The sequence below is a fragment of the Drosophila arizonae genome, chromosome 3 (assembly GCF_054131065.1).
Source record: "Drosophila arizonae isolate 15081-1271.41 chromosome 3, UAZ_ARI_1.0, whole genome shotgun sequence".
Lineage (NCBI taxonomy): Eukaryota > Metazoa > Arthropoda > Insecta > Diptera > Drosophilidae > Drosophila > Drosophila arizonae.
Genome location: NC_142923.1, coordinates 20,323,415 through 20,344,713, shown reverse-complemented (window position 1 = coordinate 20,344,713; position 21,299 = coordinate 20,323,415). Strand labels below are relative to the sequence as shown.

The window sequence follows — 21,299 nt, the reverse complement described above, 5'->3', positions numbered from 1 at the left end:
GTTTGGAAAAGCTCATAAATCATTGGGGAAAATGCATACGGAAAATTCCTTGATACTTTTCAACACAGATTTACGCGTGGCATGGCAAAAGTTTTTCACTTTCACTTGATGCATTCTTCTTCTGATGCAGCTCAAGTTACCGTTGCACTGCAGCTGATGCCCCACAAACCCATTTATACCTTCGCATATAAATATATCCCAACATAGTTTGTCGGTTTAGTTCACTTCGTCAGTCAGTCAGCCACAACATAAATTTGCATATTTGTCATCGTCTGCAGCCCTCGAGTTTGTTTAATGCGCCCGCCCCCAAAGTATGCAACACATGAGCCAAAAATTTGCGGTAAGCAGGAGTAGTAACAACAACAACACCAGCAGCGGCGTCAGCGGCGACTGCAACTGCGACGCCAGCAGCGGCGACGACGATTTAAGCTGTCGCGACTCCAGCATAGGAAAAAGTTTTCCACGCTTTGAACCAAAATTGAAATTTATTCTAGCCAAACTCCAAGTAAAAGCAAACGAGCAATTGTCAAATATTGATAGACTATGAGGTACTCTAAAATTTTTAATTTAATTGGATATTTAACTGAGGAATTAGAAAAGATGTTTAATTAAACCTGTTTGAACTGTAAGAATGGAAGCTATGAAGATGCTGGGACATCGAAAATTATCATATTTTATTAAATAAGATATCTATATATATAAAAGAAAGTTGTGTAAAAGTGAAGACTGCTTATAACTTGATTTGGGCTGAACCAATTTTCATGGTTTTTGATTTGTTGGATTTGTCTCCGCAACGAGTTTAGTATAGGGTCTTAAAAATACTGAAAAAATTTGCCGAATACTTGAAAAACGCGGTTTTTTCCCCAAATGTTCATATTTTTTTTATACCCAGTAGGCTTGGTAACAGTGACAGTTTTGACAATAGTGTAGAAGTAAATAAACAAATGTAGTCAGTCAGTCTACGGTCTCCTGACCTCGAGCAGACCTGACTATTCAAAAAAAAAAAAAAAAAAAAAAAAATTTCAAATCAAAAGGAAAAATATTTCAAATCAAAAATCTGCAAAAAATCAAAAGATTAAAACCTGACTGTTCAAAAAATAAATAAAAAATTAAAAATTCGAAATTAAAAAAAAAAAAAGGTAATTATTAAAAAGTGTATTTTTGGCTTTTTATATTTTCGGACTTTTAAACTTTATAAATATTTCAAATCAAAAATCTGCAAAAATTAAAAAAAAAATCAAAAGATTAAAACCTAACAATCAAAAATAAATAAAAAATTAAAAATTCAAAATTCGAAATTAAAAAAAAAAAAGTTAATTATTAAAAATTGTATTTTTGGACTTTTACAAAAGCTAAATATCTCGAAAGTTCAGGTATTTGTTTGTCTCAAACATAAATTTGTGTAAATTATTTATATTTATATTTCTCGATTGATTTATATGGTTTTGTGCGAGGGCAGTATTACTATTAATAAAAATGCCGCGTCCTAAAAGATCTAATCTTTCCCGGCGGACCCATAATGCAATTAGGCAACGGAATAGCGCGAGTCAATTATCTGACGAAGAGCGAGAAATCGCCCGAGAAAGGCTCCGCGTTAGTACCCAGGGAAGAAGGGCCTTAATTCGTGCTTCTCAAAGAGAGGCAGCCCGTGAAATGGCAATAAGAAATGGTTCAAGGATTGATTTGAATCGAGCAGCGTTTCGATATGATTGCACCATTGATTACAGCTTGAATCGTTTAGTTTGCATTGGTCCAATGGACGTTGTTTGCTAGCATTGTGGCGCATTGAAGTTTGCTGGTGAAACGCCCGGTTTGTGCTGCCTTAGTGGTAAAGTGACATTGCCATTAGCGGTCACCATAGCCATTGCGTTCCCTGCTTTATGGCGAAACACTAGAATCACGACATTTTCTAGCGAACACTCAAAAATACAATGCCTGTTTCCAAATGACATAATTTGGGGCGGAAAATATTGGAGACGGATATTTAAGGTAATTTACGTTAAAAATTTTATTTTCTATGACTGCCAAAAAAAAATTTTGAATAATGTAGTTTGTTAGATTTCTGTAAATAGTGTTTGTAAATATAACTATAATAACTATGGCTTTGAATTTAAAGATTCAAGGCCAGATTTGCCATCGCATTGGATCATTGCAACCTATTGAAGATGCACAGCAAAAATTCTTGCAAATATACTTCATGGGCAATATGGAAGAACAACTTGACCGGCGTCAAGAAATGAACACAGCTATGAAAAGAGCAATTCTCCATGATTTGCATGCTTAGAAATTTAAACCAACCAAAACTGTGCAATGGAACGCGTTTGGTGATAAGAAAACTGATGAGCAATGTGATTCACGCGTTGATACTCAAAGGAAAATTTAAAGATGAGGAAGTTCTTATTCCTAGGATTCCGATGAGCTCAACAGATATGCCCTTTGAATTTAAACGAATTCAATTCCCGCTTCGTCTTGCCTTCGCCATGACGATCAACAAGTCACAGGGCCAATCTTTGACTATTTGTGGCCTCAATCTAGAAAATGCGTGTTTTTCTCATGGTCAATTGTACGTGGCATGCTCACGTGTTGGCAAACGATCCGCATTATTTGTTCTTGCACCCGACCAAAAAACGAAGAATGTCGTTTACAACAAGGTGCTTGAATGAAAATCCGATTAATAAATTTATCAGTGTATCCCAGCCTGAACAACATAGCTTTCAACAATTTTTTACCTAGAAATAATATAGAGGGCAATGCAACGTTTGCCGGGCCAGCTAGTAATTTATAAGCATCTAAAATGTATCCAAAATTTATACTAGGTACGAGACATGAAGAACATACCTAGAATGAATATGTTTCTATATCTCTCCAGCATACCCTGTGATATCTATTTACTGGGCACAACATGAAATAAAACGGATAAACACCATTTCCACTTGCACTTCAACTCTCAACTGTTTACACTCTCAAGTATTGCAACTTTCATATGAGGCTTTGCGGTGCAATGAGCTAATCGAATATTTAAATACTCTTAAAAGATTTTACATTGGCAAATACTAAAAGAAACTACTATAATAACTTTTAACTGTACACAAAACTTAAATATACTTTTTTTCGTAAACATCTCTACCATAAAAAATTTGTTATGCTTTTCATAAATTCTTATACACATTTTTTTATATTATTTTAAATCACATTATGTTCAATTTTGTCTTCCATATAGACTATCCTTATTATTTTCATTTACTTTATTTTTACAATATATTTTTACAATATACTTTTATTTTTAATTATTCGTATACTTTTTCAAAAGTAAATTGCCTTGCTGAAAGGATATTTTGAAGTCTACAGTTGAATATCGCTTCCCTAACGTGAATATCACTTGCATTTTCTCATTCTATTTTCTTTTCGTACATCGCTCTATGGGTATTCTGTCTCCTACTGTTACATCCTGTTCCGTCTTGTTCTGTCAAGTCCATATATGTATGAGTATGTGTGCATGTTTGTGTATACATACATATATGCGTCTGAAGTTCTTAAAGTATTTTTGTTGTTTGCTTTGGTTTGGTTTACTTACAAAACTTTTAAGGCCGTTAAATTCTTTAGAGCACCCGCAGAGATTTTCATGATTTGATTTCGCTTTAGTAAACTGTAAAATAAATAATATTGACATGTACATACATACGAAATTCATTTATTAGCTAATGTTATACTTACAGCACGATCAAATTTGGCATTCGTGGAAAGTCCTCATCGTTTATTATTGTCAACAAATTGCTGCCCAAATTGCTGAGCATTTCAAGTCCATTAATGAGTTGGCATTATAGATGAGAATGAAGAGAGAAGGGAAAGCGAAATTATGAGTAATCGAGATTTTTATGAGCAACTGCTTTTGGTTATATTTCATTTTTTTTTTTTTTTTTTTTTTTTTTTTTTACAGAGCACACACAGACGGAAAGATAGTGAGAGAGATGAGCAATTGAATAAGTTTATAAATTATGGTTAGAAATTGTAAATGACTTTTGTCTTAGGAGCTCCAGACTTAAGCCAAAAACATGCGCTTTAAGTTAATGGTATATCAAATTGAAGCAAGCAATTCATCCCTTTTTTAAATATTAAATGGTTTATTGGGTAAAGTAATATTGTTGACGACTTAAATTACTTCAAATGAAAAATTATAAGCCTTAATGAGAAAAATTATTAAAGTTATGAATTTGTGTGGTGTTCAAAAATATATTAATATACATATATGTATATATATATACATATTTTTACAGACTAAAAAACTTATAGAAAAAAATCATTTCATAATTTATATTATATAAATATATTAATTTTTAGCACTGGATACATTATAAAATTTAACTAATTTATTATTTATTTATTTTTATTTTATTTATTTTTATTTATTTATTATTATTATTTTATTTTTATTTATTTATTTATTTTTATTTTTATTTTTATTATTTTTTTTTTTTTTTTTGAGAGCTTCAAAAACAAGAATATTTAATAATTTGTTGTTGTTTATGCTACATATATTCCTTTAAATTTTAAATAAGATGTAAACTGGATAAGCTTAGTTAAATGTAAATACCATAAATCAATTCAACTCACAATATACAACAAAAACAAAATTTTAGTGTTAAAAAAATTTTTTTATTTTAAACGGTTAAATTTTAAAGAGTAGGCAACATAAATTAATATCAATTTAATATTCACGCCTACTTATTAAATATGCCTTCAAGCTAAATATTAGCTTATTATCACCCAATTTTAAATGATTTACATACGCCGCACATTTTACACATAAGCCCTGACAATTTTATGCAGGCAAAAGCCGCATGTAAACACGCACCAAAAAACCAATTTGCTAATTGAACTGGCTAAAACTATATAAGTATATATAAAATAAATACTGATTTAAACACCATGCCGGTTTAAACTATAAACATTTTTATGCATTGCAAAAATGTATATTAAATTATTAATAGCAACGCTGGATTATCCATTTATGAGGCATACAAATAATAGTATATTTAGAGAAGAGTAGAAATAATTGATATAAATATATTATATTAAATTTAAAACCATGCCGGTTTTAAACTATAAAAGATATCAGATAAAGATAGAAATTATTTGAAATATTAGAATGAATATTAGATAAAATTGCAGAGCATTAGGAATCTAATAAAAATGAACAAGAAATATCATAATCAAAATTTAAAACAAAACAAAAATATTATAAATACAAGTTTTAATCTACAATTTATAAAAATTATAAGACTGACACTTATAAGTAAAGTTAAAAAAGTGTTGTAAACATTATGGTAGAGTATTTATACATGTATGCATATTGCAGAGTATCAACAAAGCAAATAGAAATATATAGCAAGAGAAAATCGATAGATAAGTAAATTGAGATAATATATTGTTAACATGCAAATTGTAGCGTATTAGAGGAAGAGTAGGAGAATAAAATTAGATGAAAATAATAATATATACAAAAAAGCTCACAGTGCTTCTAGAGTTTTGAGTCCGGCCAAAGCGTTTGTCGGAATGCGATAGAAGAGATTCCCCTCGAGGCGCAAGGAGCGCAGCTGCTGCAGGTTGCCCAAACAGTTGCCATCCAGGCTGACCAGGGCGTTGCCATTCAATTGACTGTGCCGCCGAGTAGGTGATGGGTGAGTGGTTGGGTGGTGCATTGGGTATAAATACATATAAAGATATATATATATGTTCATATACATATATATATGGAAAGATATATATATACATATATGAACGAGTGGACATGGAAGTGAGAGTAAAGGAAATAGAAAAGCGTAAAATATCAACAAAATAGCGTGTAATTACTGGCAAGTGCTCGTTGTGTGTGTAGATTTGTGTCTGTGTGGGTGTAAGTGTGTGTGTGTGCAGTCAGCAAGCTAAATGGCAGCAAGCGTACTAATTGATCCTGCAGGCGTCTGTCGTCAGCCTGCGGCTGCATCCTTACTCGTAACGCTTAAAAGCAAACATTAAAAATATATACACAAACACACAAATGCACACTCGCACATACTCCCGCATACACACACACACCCACACACATTTGAAGATAACAATTTGAGTTGGCATTTCAATACTTACAGGCTGACAAGCTGGCTGAGTCCTTGAAAGGACTGCGGCGCGAGCGCTTTAAGGCCGCAATTTTGCAAGTTTAAACGCTTCAATTTAGCCAAGCCATAAAACGTATACGGATCCATATTAATGATGCTATTGTCCGACAATGTTCTGCAAATAGACAAAGCGTTCCCTTGGTCAACAGGATTCCTAAGGCGAATGGTAAATGGCAAATGGTGAAAGGCGAAAGGCGAAACTCGAAAGTGCAGGATATTGCAAGGATAACAGCCTGAGTAATTAATCGTAAGTCAAGGCGCTGAAATGCACATACGTATAGGTTTCTACACTCAGAAAAATGCTGAAAGCTATTGCTATTATGTTCTGAAAATACTCGTTTTAAGTAAATTAAAATTACAGAATTCCAGCAAAAGCAATAAATTGCTGTATATGTATAAATTATTTAATGTTTATTACAAATTGCTTTAATATAAAAGGAAAGTTTCGTTATTGTAACATTTTGCCAACCAAAACAAAAAATAAAATAAATAAATAATCATAATTTTCCATCATAAATAGGCTTTTCATTTAATAGAAACTTTATATTTTTAAATAAGTAATTAAATTGTATTTTTATCAAAGGTCGAAGAAGAAAATTTTTCCGTGTAAAAGATTCGGATAAAAACTATTTAAAAAATTTATTTCAAAAAAGTGCATCCCCCCAATACAGATCAATTCAATCAAGTAAGAAAACAAAAATTAAAATAACTAAATAAAGACAAAATAATGACAAAATATTTTATATTAAACAAATAGATTAATTTTTACTTATAACTGTCTGAATGTATATAGAGGCCAACCTAAGCTGAGTTTCTATATATTCTTTATATGCACGAGATCTGTCTTATTTTCATTTTTAATTTAAATATCATTTTATTTTTAAATATTTTCTCTGAGTGTTTTCTATAAAATATAATCAAGTAATTTATATAGCTTGGCCACTCGCCTGTCTAACCAAACCACAACTGACCACTGTGATTTTTTGTTTTTGGAGATGGGTTAGCGTAGGTTATGCTAGGTTAGGGTAGTGAAGGTTAGGTCAGGGCTGGGTAGGGGTGTTCGCTGTGAAATTGAATAATGAGTCGCTGCGCTCATGACAGGCAACAATGAAAGTTTCTGCGCCCTGTTGTTGTCGCCTTTGTTTTTCCCATAATTTTTGTGTTGTTTTCCAGCAAACACTGGTCGCTTAATATACAGATTAAAAAAGTGGGTGTGGCACTGAGAGGCCGCACAATGAGTTGTGGTTAAAGGCACAATAGAAAAGGTTGGGATACAGGCTGGGAGTGTGTACATTATACTATGGTCTGAGCTGAGAGCCGGGGATGTCAAATAGCACCATTTATTATATCAACTGCTTTTTATATTGTGAGCCATGTTTAAATAAAAATGATGATGAATTAATCAGCTTTATTCATTATTTTCATAGAAAAAAATATATATTACTTTAAGAACATTACTACATATATTTCTAATTAAATTAATAAGATTGTATACATATATATTCGAACTGTCAAAAATTTTATCAAATCTGATGAAAATTAAAAAAAAAGTAATATAAAGAAAACATATTATTATATGTTAAGAATTTAACATTATAAATTCTATAAACAAAATTAAAAATTTTTTTAATAAGATGATCCCTGTAAGCATATCAACCCATCAGGCTCTATTAACCAGAACATTTTTATTTTATTACTTGCAATATATCCTCGCAATTTTCTGAACATAAAAATTTACAATAAAGTAAAGTACATTTATAATAAAGTTCTGCGGGTCAAAATGAAAAACTTTGCCCCTTTGTCATACTTACAGCTCCTCGAGATGTGGCACCATGAAAAATGAATTAGCCTCCAATCTGGTCAAATTGTTGTTGCCCAAGTCGCTGTAAAGACAACAAAAATACAAATGAATATGTTTTGTGGGAAGCAAATTTATATATTTCTAGATGGGCCATCTATCAATTTCAATAAGCCAATCGCACGGGAAATAAAATATTATGTGATGAATAGAAAAGGTTGCTTCAACCGATTGCCAGCATTTCGAAGCCGAAAAACTTTTCTCTGGGCCATCAATCAAACGCTAAATGGCATTAAAAAAACATATTGAACGGGGAAATGGCTAAAATATGAAGATGAACTGCGGCAACAATTTGCAGTTGCCAGTTGGCAATTGGCAAATGGGCAAATGGCAAATGCAACGTGCCACGGCCATATTTCATTTGGTCAGACAGTAGTCATATTTAAAGCTCGATTTATTTCGGGTTAACTGTCGCCGAGCGATGCGTTAATTAATAAATAATTTATTTATCTATTTATTTATTTATTTATGGCCAGAGTTCGCTTTGGCCATTAATCAGCGGGGTAGCCAAACACGGGAGGCCCAACTCCTTTGAGAGATTTGCCTGGTTTTATTTGCGACGGCAAGAAAACGTGACTGACATACGAGCCACAAGTCTTAGCTGAAAATCGAGCGTACGATTATGAAACCTCGCACAACGTGGCGTATGTGTAATTAGATTAAACCGCATGCCAAAACAGTAGCGAAACAAAAAAGCAACAAACACACGAAAATACAAATAAATAAAATAATGAAACCGATTCGACAACACTGCGAAATTGACTTGTAATTATACGAATGGGGAATATGCGGAATTTAGGCAACCAAAATACTTTTGTCTCTAATTCCCTCAGTTAGCACACTAATCGCTTAATAATGAAATCGATTTATATCATTGCACATTAATAGTTGTTATATGGAACACAGTTAGGCGTTTTGCTGTGCTCGAAATTTGGACAAAGTTTGTGTACAGGAGAAATACGCACAAATATCTAAGAGCTGGCATTTTATTTTCGTAATAATTAGATGACTTCAAAAAATAAATATTTGTAGTTTTAAAATTAAAAATTTAATTAAATAAAAAAAGGGATTTTTTAAATTAAATATATTTAATGTGTAATATTATTAATTGTATAATACAAGTATTTGCTTCATGCAGACAGACAGTTTGGTAAACGAGCTAGACAAGCATTGCTTATAGACAATATTCTTATCTGATTGCCAAAATAAAAAAATAAAATAAAAAGAAATTTTTGTATTTTATTTTATGGCAGTATTTTTTGGCCTCCGGAAGTCTTCTTGAGGCCTAATGACGTCAGTATTGATTGACGTGTAATTGGTGAATGATCGAGTGACGAATCGAAAGATCGTTCCGCTGATAATAATAATTGCAGTAACTCAAATAGTATTAAAGATAATAATATACATAAATGTAAAGAAATAATTGAATTAATAATAAATCATGTATCACTGTTTAGACTAGGACAGACAGTAAATAAATGAAAGAGTTTTTATTGAGTATAAGTCAATGAATTCAATGAGAGAAAGAGAGAGAGAGAGAGAGAGAGAGAGAGAGAGCGTGCTTTCACTAGACATTATTATTCTGAGGGTTTGCAAGAGTATTTGTTACAGAATATTTTAAAGTTCGAAAATTTGAGAGTTATGTTCTAATGACTACAGTTTTTAAATTATGTTATCAATGAGAAGAGAATCGTCATGACGGCAAAAAGGGATTGTCTAATTAAAAAAATATAAAATAGAATAAATTAATTAAAATAAAAATAATATTAAATAAAATACAAAATGCATATTAAAAATAAAATTACAAATAAAATAATACTATTAAGTATATATATAAATGTTATTATTTATTTATTACTATTTTTATTTACTTTTATTTTTATTTATTTACTTATCTATTTATTTATTTTTATTTTTATTTTATTTTTTTTTATTTTTATTTTTTTTTTTTTGAATGTATTTTATTATTATTTAATAATAATAATGAAAACAAGTCAATATGAAAGCATTTCACTCAGAATATGGACTCCATCCTCAAAATACATAAAACATTCCTCAGGTGTTGCTTATTTGGTCTTAAATTGCCAGCTAACTAGTTAAATTATTTGTGTGTGTGTGGGTGTATCTACTTAGCAACCAGTTTGATACTTACAGAATTACAGCCTCGCTGGGTAAATTAACAGGCACAGCCAGGATGCCAATGCTGCGGCAGCTCAGCCTCAGATTCTCGAGGCTGCCGCTGCAGTGGCAATGCTTCAGCAGCCACAGCTCGCAGACGCTGTGCACAGTGTGTGCATTTGTTCTGCTGGAGTTGCTGCTGACGTCGACGTCTCTATTACCACCGGCAGCAGCAGCCGCAGCAGCAGCAGCAGCCGTTGCCTTGGCGTGCTGGCTGCCGTGATATTCCTGCAGCGATTTCTCGTACAGTATTTGCGCCTCACGCTCCGGATCCGATGAGGGCAGCATAACGTTTTCCCTAATGCCGGGGGCAGTTGCTGTGGGTGTGACTGTGGGCGTGGCTGTGGGCGTGGTAGACATATTGTAGACACTTATGCCGTTAAGTTGCTTGGCAGTGTTACGCATTTCTTTGGTTTCATTTAAATGCAGCGACGTCGGCGTCGACAGCGCTGCTGTGACGCGCATCAGCAGCAGAGACAACAGCAGCAGCAGAGGCAGCGACAGCGGCAGCGGCAGCTGCAATGCGAACAGATCATGCTTGAAACCGCTGGCTGTTACTTTTGCTGCTGCTGCTACTCTGCCGGCGTCGCTGCGTAAAAGCTTGCGGCGGCAGCGCCGGCCATGCACTACCATCTCTGTCGCCGTCGCCGTCGCTGTTGGCGTCGCAGTTGCCGTCGCTGTTGCCGTCGCTGTTGCTGTTGCTGATTGATGCTGTCAAGCATTTGTCATTTGATGACAGTTTTGTGCGCAATTCGTTTCTCGCTCATGATTTTTCGCTCTCCTTGTTGTTATTGTAGTCGTTGTTGTTATTGGTGCTGCTGCTTCTGTTGCCGTTGCCGTTGCCGTTAGTCTAGTTGTTGTTGTAGCTTTGCACGTTTTATTTCGTTCACTTTTCTGTTTCTTTATTTTGTATTTATTTGCCTTTTTATTTTTATTTATTTACATTCACTTTCAGCTTCAGCTGCACTTCATTGTGTTTGCATTTTGTTATTTTTTGCGATTCGGTTGCTTCGCTTCGCTTTTAAAGTCGTTCTTGTTTTTTTTTTTTTTTTTTTTTTTTTTTTAGTGTACTTGCTAACTGTATTTGTTGTGCTCTTGAAATGGTTTTAAATTGGTAATAGTTTAGTTTAGAATATTTTGTATGCATTGTCAAATGTGTTTACGTAACGTATACATAGCATGTTCATACGGGAAGTAAAACGTACATATATGCAAAGTAAACAATTTATTATTTCATAATTTTTATATTGTTTATTATAATTTTTATTTTTTAAATTTTTTATTACAATTTTTATTTTTAATAACTTTTTATTTTTAATCTTCCCTTATTGAAAAAAAAAACCTTAAGACATAAATGCAAAATTTTAAAATTATTTTTAATATTATTTATTTTAATTTTAATTTTTTATAATTTATATAATTATTTCTATTACATTAAAAAAAAAAGTGTTTAAGACACAAATGCAAAGTAATTCAGCACTGCATTTAAATTAAAAAGATTTAATTTTCTATACCTCTGAACTTAATCTATTATTTTTTATCAAATTCAAATAAATACACATGTTAACAAACTATTTGCTTTGCTAAAATATTACAAACAGAATCTAAGCAAACATTGAGCACTCCTTTCCGCACGTTTTTTAAGCTCTCAAGAGGCAATTAACAAGCACTTCAACCACATGCATATGTATATGTATGTATGTATGTATGTATGCCAGACAAACAGCAGACCCCAAACACAAAACGCAAAATGGGTCATTTAGTGGCCAACTGTCAGAAACAAAAGGAGGAGATAAAATAAAGAGCCAGATGAAGAGAACTGGAATGAGAACGGGAACGAGAAGAAGAATAGAGTAGAGCACAAAGCGCAGCTGATGAATGACAAATTTGACAGCTACCACGCCCATAGCCCATTGCGCTCACTGCACAAACAGTTAATTAATGAAGCTGTTGACAGTTTTTGAATTTTTACAATGCTCAAAGCTGCAAATTAAGGCAGCAATGTGACCAAAAACGGTATAAAACGATGGCTAAAAAGCATGACCAAACTAACAACAAATATATCACGAATGTCAAGATATTAAATGCGGAGGGACCCCCCACATTTCTTTCTTCCCCGAAATCCTTGGCAACGCGCCTCCATTTAGCTCGCACTACTCAGCCGATGATTTATGGCATGTTTATGTGCCGCTGACCTCGTCTATGGCAACGGTAAGCAAATACAACAGCAACAACAGCAAAGGATATATATACGTATATGTTGGGCTACTTGGAGTCTTTGAGATTGTTGTTGCAATCAATTGAATTGCCCTCCTAATCGCATTGAATGCTATCAAAGCCAAACGTATCGTCTCTGTGTTCTGCTCTCAATTTATGAGTTCAAATAAAAAATAAAAAAAAAGAGAAATTCATTCATGAATAATGGGCTGTGGTTTCCGCTAATTGTAAACAATATACATGTATTCGTATCGTTGCGTATTTATTTGGTTCGATTATCGATACAAACACTAAATATTTGCTATGCTGTTTAATGAGTTTTCGACAGAGTTTGTACAGATTGGCGACGAGCTGTTGAAATACATATATTATAGACAATTGCTTATTCGCATTAATAGAATTTTTTGCTAATTTTTCTTAACGTTCAAAGACTTATACAATATATTGCAAAATATCTACATCTACTAAAGGCCTTCGTTTACTTCTTAATCATTAATGTCTCTTTTATATATTTTATATCTTTTAAAATATTATATTTTTTACTACATTAATAAACATTTTTATTAATTTATATCTATGTATTATTTTGGAACATTTTACTATAATATATTATTTTAACATATTAACATATTAGGAATACCAAAGAATGCGGCTAAATAATTCAAAAAATGTTATTTATTTTTATTTTAAAATTCTCCTAACAAAATTGATGCTTAAACTCTTTGAAATGTTCTCAAAGCTCGTATCTTAATCAACATAATTATTCTAAATATTCAATACCAACTCAACACGTATAATTGTTTCAGCAATTTCATTTACTACAAATACATTTTCAAGATTTGTACAATTATTCCATTTTAATTACCAAATTTTTCTTGGCTTCTCCAAATACCAATTAAGTTAATTAAATTAATCGGAATTTGATCGCCAAAAAGAAACTCAGGTAGCAACAGCTAAAAAAATAAGATTTTCATAATTCCACTTTCTGTTTTGCCTTTAGATTTTCCGATTTCCCGCCGCAGCCTGGCCGCAGAATGCAAATATTTACATCGAACTTTTGCTTGAGTGGGTGTGAAATAAGGAAAAGGTAGAGAAAGAAACAGCACACAAAAGTTTCGAAAAGGCATCCAAATGCGCACACACGTGCCTGGCCCTGGCCGGCGCGCATGAAGGGCAGCAGCGAGGGGCGCTTGGTTGGTTTTGTTTTGGTTCCCATTGCGACGGTTTGGGCAAAAACGTTTCACACAACTTGTCTGGCAGTGGCTGTGGCAAACGCGCTGCTATCTGCTGTCTGCCGAGTGCCAATAATAACTGAAAGGATTTTGTTTACTCTTGATCAAAATATATATATACACACATAAGCTGTTTATAGACTTTGACAGTTTTGGTTTTTTTTTTTGCCTTGGTGTGATTTCAATTGAGATAAAAAACATTTTAAATATATTGATTGGCTGCTTTGTGTGGTTGCATTAGATATATTAGAAGCCTCAAATGTATATTTATTTCATGTTAAGATATATTTGATATTAGGCTTAATATACTCTTAAATATTAAATATTGTATTGTGGCTTGCCTCTTTACATTGCGTTGCCCATATATTATTTATATTCTCTCTCTCTCTCTTTTTCACGATATTCTATATATTTTATTAAAATTCTTTTGAATGCTGTCATACTTTGTGATTTTGTATTATTTTTTTCCTATACTACCATTTCTTTTCAATTCTCAAGGTCATCTAATTCATATTTTAAATAAATAATTATTTATAAAATTCAATTAAAATTCCTTAGAATTTTTTTTAATTGATTTTCATTTCATCAAACTTCACTTTCTCATGTCTAAAATTGGTTTTCGTTATTTTCATTGTGATCATTAAATTATGAGACAATGTCCATCAAATACAATTTACAATTTCAGTTAAAACTTCCTACTTGACTTTAAGTCAAATCTAATCGAACAATAGGTGTGATCAATGTGACCATATTACTGTAAAACTTTCTAGAATTGCGCACCGTCAATAATATTTTCACCTCTCAGCCATTGTTGTGCCATATTTAGCCTGACATTGAGTGAGCATTGGCAGTGATAAGTCTGTGAATTCTAAAAGCCAGCGATTATCTAAGTACTTAAATAGCCAATCATATTGAAATGCTAAGCTCTTTATCTAAGCCGCTCTCATGGCATATGCAAATTATTGCAGTTGAACGCATGCCAATTTTTAATTGTCACACGATTTGTTGTGACTATGACTGTAATTGATATATGACCACTTTATAACTAACTAACACACACACACACACTCATACACATCTGATCATATTTATAGGCACACGTGTTTCTACGCACTTCAATGCTACAAATTTCCAACCCACACACACATAACTCAAAAGACATCAAATTTTCTAGAAAATCACATAAATTGCTGCACACACGTCGATTAATTACAAGAAAAAATATCTGTTAAGACAGCCACGCCCTCGAGCAAAAATATGAAATGTAATTCGGTGCAGGATTTTGTGAGCTTAACTTAAAATTGCTGTTGACACATAGGGGTTTATATATCTATATCAATTTATTATATAGATCTTTGAATGCACACAAACTCTTAATAATAAAAGCTGTCGAGCTACGCTTCGGGGCTTGGCGCAATGATTAAATCATTTTCAATTTCAATTGCCAAAAGCAAAGAAAAGTCCGCTACAAACAATTTTTTCGCACTGAAAACAAAGCGGCGCAACGTCAAAATTTTAGCTGAGTTTTTTATGCGTTTTGCTAAAGCTTAAAGCGGGGTATATTAGTTTTAAAAGAGGCTGCAGTTTTGATTGGAATATGAATCTTTTAATTTTATTATATAATTCTATATTTTATTTGCCCTTTTTCTAGTGCAAATCGGCTGCGGCTTCCATCAAGTTTTTATTTGTATAAAAATATAAAAGAATATAAAATAAATTTTGTATAAAAATATAAATTAAAATATAATATAAGTATAATATAAAATATATAAATGTTTAATGCTTTTATTTGTATAAAATAGTTTAATATATATTATAAAACAACAATGTAAATTTAAAAATTTATCCCTGTAGATGCAAGGCATCGATCCTCGTATCTCTCGCATGCTTAATGAACGCTTTAGCAAATGAGCTATAAACCCAACTGAAAACACCCTGATTCAGAGATTACAGTATTAGAGAGTGTTACTGAGCTAAATAGCCAACTCTTTGTAGAGTATGCCAAAGTTGAGCAGAGACAATGCGTGCGTTCTCACTTGAATTTGTTTTTGCTTTTATTTTGTTTCGCTTGAATTTCAAGTGCAGCTCACCAAATACAAAACAGGTATTTCAACACAAAATGCAACTTTAATTTGTCGCTGTTGTTGTTGTTGTTGCAGCTGTTATTTTTGTTGCATTTATGCTGCTTTATGCTGACCTTCATTCATTGTGGGATTTTTTCGCTCGACTTTATTAATGACAGTTGTTGCATAATTTATTTAATTTTAGTATTTTTATTTTGGCGCGACTTTTTGGAGCTAAATAATTAAATGAGAATTTTTGGAGCTTTGGAGCTACGTTTCGATGATGAAATATAAAGAATTTGAGAATATTCGATGAAATGTTTGGATGAATATTGCAAACAAATTTAAATATTTATTTCGGGAAATTTGTTTATTAGATTTTCAATTGCGGAAATCAGTGCATATTTGATTGAATGTAATTTTATTATTTGAAAAAGAAAAAAACAAATCAAAATTCAACTGAAATATTTGAGGAACATTTCACATATCGCTCAAGTGGCGAATGCCACATCAAAGTTCACACCTTGCAGCTATTTAAGAAAGCAACAAAGATACAAGAAACAAAATGAGAATTTTTATTCGAAGAGCACTTGAGATCGCTTTGATCTTATTGAACTGAACTGTTTCTGGTTTCTTGGACTCTGCTCAGGCTTTTGTAATTGTTAACAGTTATTATTGTTGCTGTTGTTGTTGTTATTGCTGTTTCTAGGTTACCATCGCATCAATATCGTGTTTAGCCCGTGGCAACATTCGATTATCGCTGATTATTCAACTGTTTATTTTATGGCTTTCTCATTACAATCATTTGGGGATTGATGCGCAGCTCATCAGCGGTCAGATCTCTCAAATTGGCAACGTCATCACACACACACACACACACACACACACACACACACAGCCATCATAATCGGGCTATTAGCGCAGCCTTCTTATTTACATTGCATGCTACTCAGATTTATTGGCAGTTTGGGTCAATTGTCTGCCATATGAAAGGTCTGAAATGTTTTCGTTCTTTCACGCAACAGCTTTGTGATTTTTCTTTGAGTGTATTTCTGGAAATGTAATCCATAATTATGAATTGTTAATGCAATAACAAGCGCTGCTCAAGTTGCTCATCAATAAAGTTAAGCTCATAAACAGGATTATATTGTAATAGGCTCAAAGAGTCTTAAGAACTTGGCTAACCAAAGAATAAAATGAAATGCTAGTTGTAATTATAAGGGTCTGAACTAAATGATTTACAGTTAACTATTATCGCTTTTAGCAGCTAACAGCGAAATTTAATCAACTCTATAGTAAGTCTAAGAACTCTTTTATTGTATAGATTTTACTTGGTTAATGAAAGCCTTTTAATGCCTAAAATTCTTATGGACTTTTATTGAAGTGTAAGCATTTGAGTTTTAAAATTAAAGCCTAAAATCTTTTTGGCAACCTGACTGAATAATGTTCAAGGATGAACACTTGAAGAAAAGTAATAATAATACAGAACACGTAATAAACCTAATGTAAACACGCGCTGGCTGTAAAAAAAAATACATTTAATAACAAGACGAAAGCAAATGTTATAGCTACTCAAGCCTAGCAGCAACAAAATGCCCATAATATATATAACATATAAAAAAGAAATATTCTGTCTACTCAATTAGGAAATATTATATATACTATGTATAATATAAAATGACAGAATAACATATAATAATAAAAATAAAAAATTAAATGAAATAAAATTGTTATGCCTTTGCTGCAACAACAAAATTTTTAGAACAGCAATATATGTAAAATAAAAAAATTAATAAATATGATAGAGTTTAAATACCTAACACAATTATGAGCCTTCGAATGTCTGAATTAAGTTTTCTGATATTCATATATACATAGACCAAAATTTCAATTTATTAATATAGTTTACTTATTGAGTTCAGTTAATAATTTTTATTTACAGACTCCACAGTGAGTCTTGATAAGCAGCAACCAATTTGGGAACTACATACATTTCATAGAAGTCATAAGCTCATTATGAACCTACGCTTTTGGGTAGCGCTTGTTTTAGCTCAGCTAAACATATTAATAACTGACAGCTACAAGAGCTGCAGTAATTAAGCTTGGAATAAGCATGTATATAAATACTTAAATCAAAAATAAATATTAATGTGAAATGCCCTTTTCGTACAATTAAATGATTTACTTGAAGGTTAAAACTTGACCATCACAAAATACGAGCTGACGTAGTCAGAAGACTTTTCTTGCATTTGGTGTGCACGTTTTATCATTGCCAAAGTTCAAGTAAACATCTATTGGCATATCGAGTACAGTTAACAATTCTATATTGTTGGCTGCTCTCGAGTCTCTCATAAATTGGCACATTGTACAATGCATATTTTCGACATTCTGTTGCAAATGAATTGAAAGCCATATTTATTTGTTTGGCAAGGGGGTTCAATTCACTTTTTTCTTTTTTTTTTTTTTTTTTTTTTTGGTTCAGAAAAAATATTTTGCTTCGATTGGCGACAGTTGAAAATCAATGAAAACTCTCAGAGAGCGAGAGCAGAGCACAAAGGCTGCCAACTGACCTGAAAATGTGCGCAAAACTCGATTAAGCAAATTGTAATTGTGACAAAAACCAAATCAAAAAGAGAAAGAATAAAAAAAAATAGTATAAAACAGATCTATAAAAGCAAAGCAAATGAAGCGAAGCAGAAGCAGAAGCCAAAAATAATAGGCAATAGTTCAGATGTGAGGTTGGGGGGGTGTCAAGCCGAGAGGTCAGGCGGGGCCACTGGACCAAAGCAGCTGCAACAATTGATTGCGTATACGACACGCTGACCACGGACTCCATACAGATAACAATAGTACGCTAGCCAGCCAGAGTCTAACTGTGAACTTTTTGGAAATGTGTTGGTGTTTTGCTGCTGCTTGTTCTTCATTGTGTGTGGCTGAATTGTGCAGACATTTTTATGAGCTCGGGCAATTGAGGCGCTAAGCGTCAAGCACAGGCACACAGGACACAGAGGACATTTGTATACCAATCTCTCTCGTTCCATCTATCTCACTCACCCTCTCTCTTTCTCTCTGTCTCTGTCTCTCTTTCTATTTTATTGAATTTTGGGTTATATTTTGGGGCTAGTAATTGCCCGAAATTTTTGTGGCCTGTCGCCTGTCTGTGAAGTGTCTGTGTATAGAAATTAGTGAGAGCCAAACGATTGCCAGTGACATTTATAGCTGTCAGGATATGCTGAAAGGACTTATGATGTTATAAATAAGGCAGAGTCTTAAACAAGCTCAACGCTGGCGAGAGAAACTCTTTGTTCTGATTAATTAGATTGTGCTGAGTCCATTAGCATTCAATTACAAAGTGTGAGAAGGGTATACATATATACGTATATAGCAGTAATTATATATATTTATAAATATAATATATATATATATATAATTATATATAAAATGGAATGGGTACCTTAAGTTGATTAGGAACCTCATCAGACATGAGCTCCCTTCAAAAATTTCGGCTATTTTCGATATTTATTATCTTGGTACTCATGTCACTCACTTATGCCACTTTCGACAGCAGCTTTGCCTGAATGTATTTTGGCTCGTCTTCGATTTGTGCATATTCCAAAAATATGGAGCAAAGAATCAGTCAAAAATGTATGGCCAAAATAAACACAGCCAACATATTCCTCAAAGTTGGCTGGCTGCGTGTTTTTGGTTCTGCACTACTAGAAGAAGAAGAAGATGACAGAGAAGAAAAACATACAAATTTTTATAAATATATATATGTTTTAAAAGTTTCAATAAAAAAAAAAAAAAAAAACGAGAGTGTAATATTTGATAAATATTACTTTGAAGCGAATACCTTAGTATATGAAGATATATGTACATATGTATAAATAATAAATATTACATCTTTTTTTTTATATTTATAAATTTATTCCCATTATATTAAAAATATTTTTATGTGTCCTAAAAAATTAAAATTTTATTGAGCTTCAGATTTTTAACTATGATAAATGCTTACGTATGCTATGCAGAGAAGTTTCAGTAAAATTTAAGCTTCACCAAACTTATTTGAAAACTTCAAGCTTTACATTATTTGCCACATAAATAACTGCAAATTCCAACTATTATTATCTGCTGTTGTCTTAGCAAAACTTTTCGAGCTACAAATATATTTAGCTACTCCTAAGTCTCGCCAAAAATAAAGACTCTATGTTGTTTATTTCCAATCAATCAGTGCTACGGAAATATACTTTAAGCAAATGAATGAAAAAGTAAATTGCCATACCACAGCAGACCTTTACACACGGCAGTCAAGCTGTTCAGCTTGTACTTTCGACGAAGCAGAAAATTTTCCATTTGCGGCAAGTGTCGCAAATTGCATTTACTCGAAAAGTTTTGCTTTCAACCTGAACGCGACTTTTTTCATCTCTGTTGTTGGTGTTGTTGTTGCTTTCACACCCCTTTAAAAGCAATTCCCCGTTTTGCCATTTGCCCTAATTATGCCAAAGTGGTAGCATCATTAAAAACTTGCTGTTTCTTTGATTAAAGCCAAGGCGACACAGAAGATATGCGCACGTACATACATATCTACTCGTATATATATATATATAAATATTATATATGTTGACATTCTGAAGAGGCCCGATTCTTTGCGAAATCATGTCAATTGCGCTGCAATTTTCCATAGCATTAAGCAAATGATTTCCGCAGCCGTCGCAGACGCTGCGACGCCCACAACGGCACAGATATCGGGCCGGGCACATATCATCGTATCAAAAAGAATTGTCGCCAACCCATTCAATAAATATAAAATTTTAATGAAAATGTTTATTTTTGCGCTACCAAAAGCGCGCAAGACTTGTTTCCATTATGCTATTCTTGTTGTTGTTGTTGTTGCTGTTGTAATTTGCGAAATACACTTTAAAAGCATTTCGGATCCAACCATTGACAGATGCTGCACGTACTCTAAGATGTTATTAAATCTGTGGGGATTATCATGGATTTGAAGCAAAGATTAAATTGTAATGCATCAGGATTACGAAAGCAAGCAAACACAAAAACTGACTTTAATAAGCATCTGCAAGCAAATTTTGAGTGCGCTAAGCTGAGGAGATTTTTAATTAAGTTGGAGATGGAAATTGAGCAAATCTTGACAAATAGCTGGATTTTATTCAGCTGAAGATGATTTATAAAATATTTACAGCTTACACTAACTGAGATGAGCTTATAATGAGCAAATCTATTTATTATTAGATTAAGATTATTATTTTTTTTTTTTTTTTTTTTTTAATATTTTAATTTGTACAATAACCCAACAAATCGCAAAACAAAGTAAAGTTATAGTTGGCTACATACATTAACAAATATTTAACAATTTATTTACATATTTAATCAATGAAACTTCAAGATAGAGTCGAAAAAAATATGGATTTCGCATTTATAATGTTTTAAAATTTAATTGTATTAATAGATGATCATCATGGTTTATTATGTTTATCAATTATTTGTAATTTAATAAATTTGCATTTGGATATTTTCTATATTAGGATATTTTTATATGACATTTACTTTCATATATATGTATATTGGCTAAAAACAGATA

The 21,299-nt window shown here is 32.4% G+C and overlaps 1 protein-coding gene and 1 long non-coding RNA gene across 6 annotated transcripts in view; one reads left to right on the top strand and one right to left on the bottom strand.

Moving 5' to 3' along the window:
* rk (G-protein coupled receptor rickets) overlaps positions 1–21,299 on the bottom strand; it is a 32,995-nt gene that overhangs the window by 8,729 nt on the left and 2,967 nt on the right. For 2 of the 5 annotated variants that reach the window (XM_089463513.1, XM_089463514.1), the window contains exons 2-7: positions 10,163–11,282; positions 7,964–8,035; positions 6,124–6,306; positions 5,512–5,655; positions 3,715–3,786; positions 3,575–3,646 (exon numbers count right to left, since the gene is read on the bottom strand). In XM_089463513.1, the coding sequence (XP_089319639.1) occupies positions 3,575–3,646; positions 3,715–3,786; positions 5,512–5,655; positions 6,124–6,306; positions 7,964–8,035; positions 10,163–10,821 (1,202 nt within the window). In that variant the 5' untranslated portion in view covers positions 10,822–11,282. Of the gene's footprint in view, positions 1–3,574; positions 3,647–3,714; positions 3,787–5,511; positions 5,656–5,850; positions 5,913–6,123; positions 6,307–7,963; positions 8,036–10,162; positions 11,283–21,299 lie in introns of those variants that run through there. The other 3 variants (XM_089463516.1, XM_089463515.1, XM_089463517.1) reach the window with 3 other exon arrangements.
* LOC108611033 (uncharacterized) lies at positions 678–2,710 on the top strand. Its single transcript, XR_001915687.2, has 2 exons — positions 678–1,373; positions 1,460–2,710. It is a non-coding gene; the product is annotated as an uncharacterized LOC108611033 (long non-coding RNA).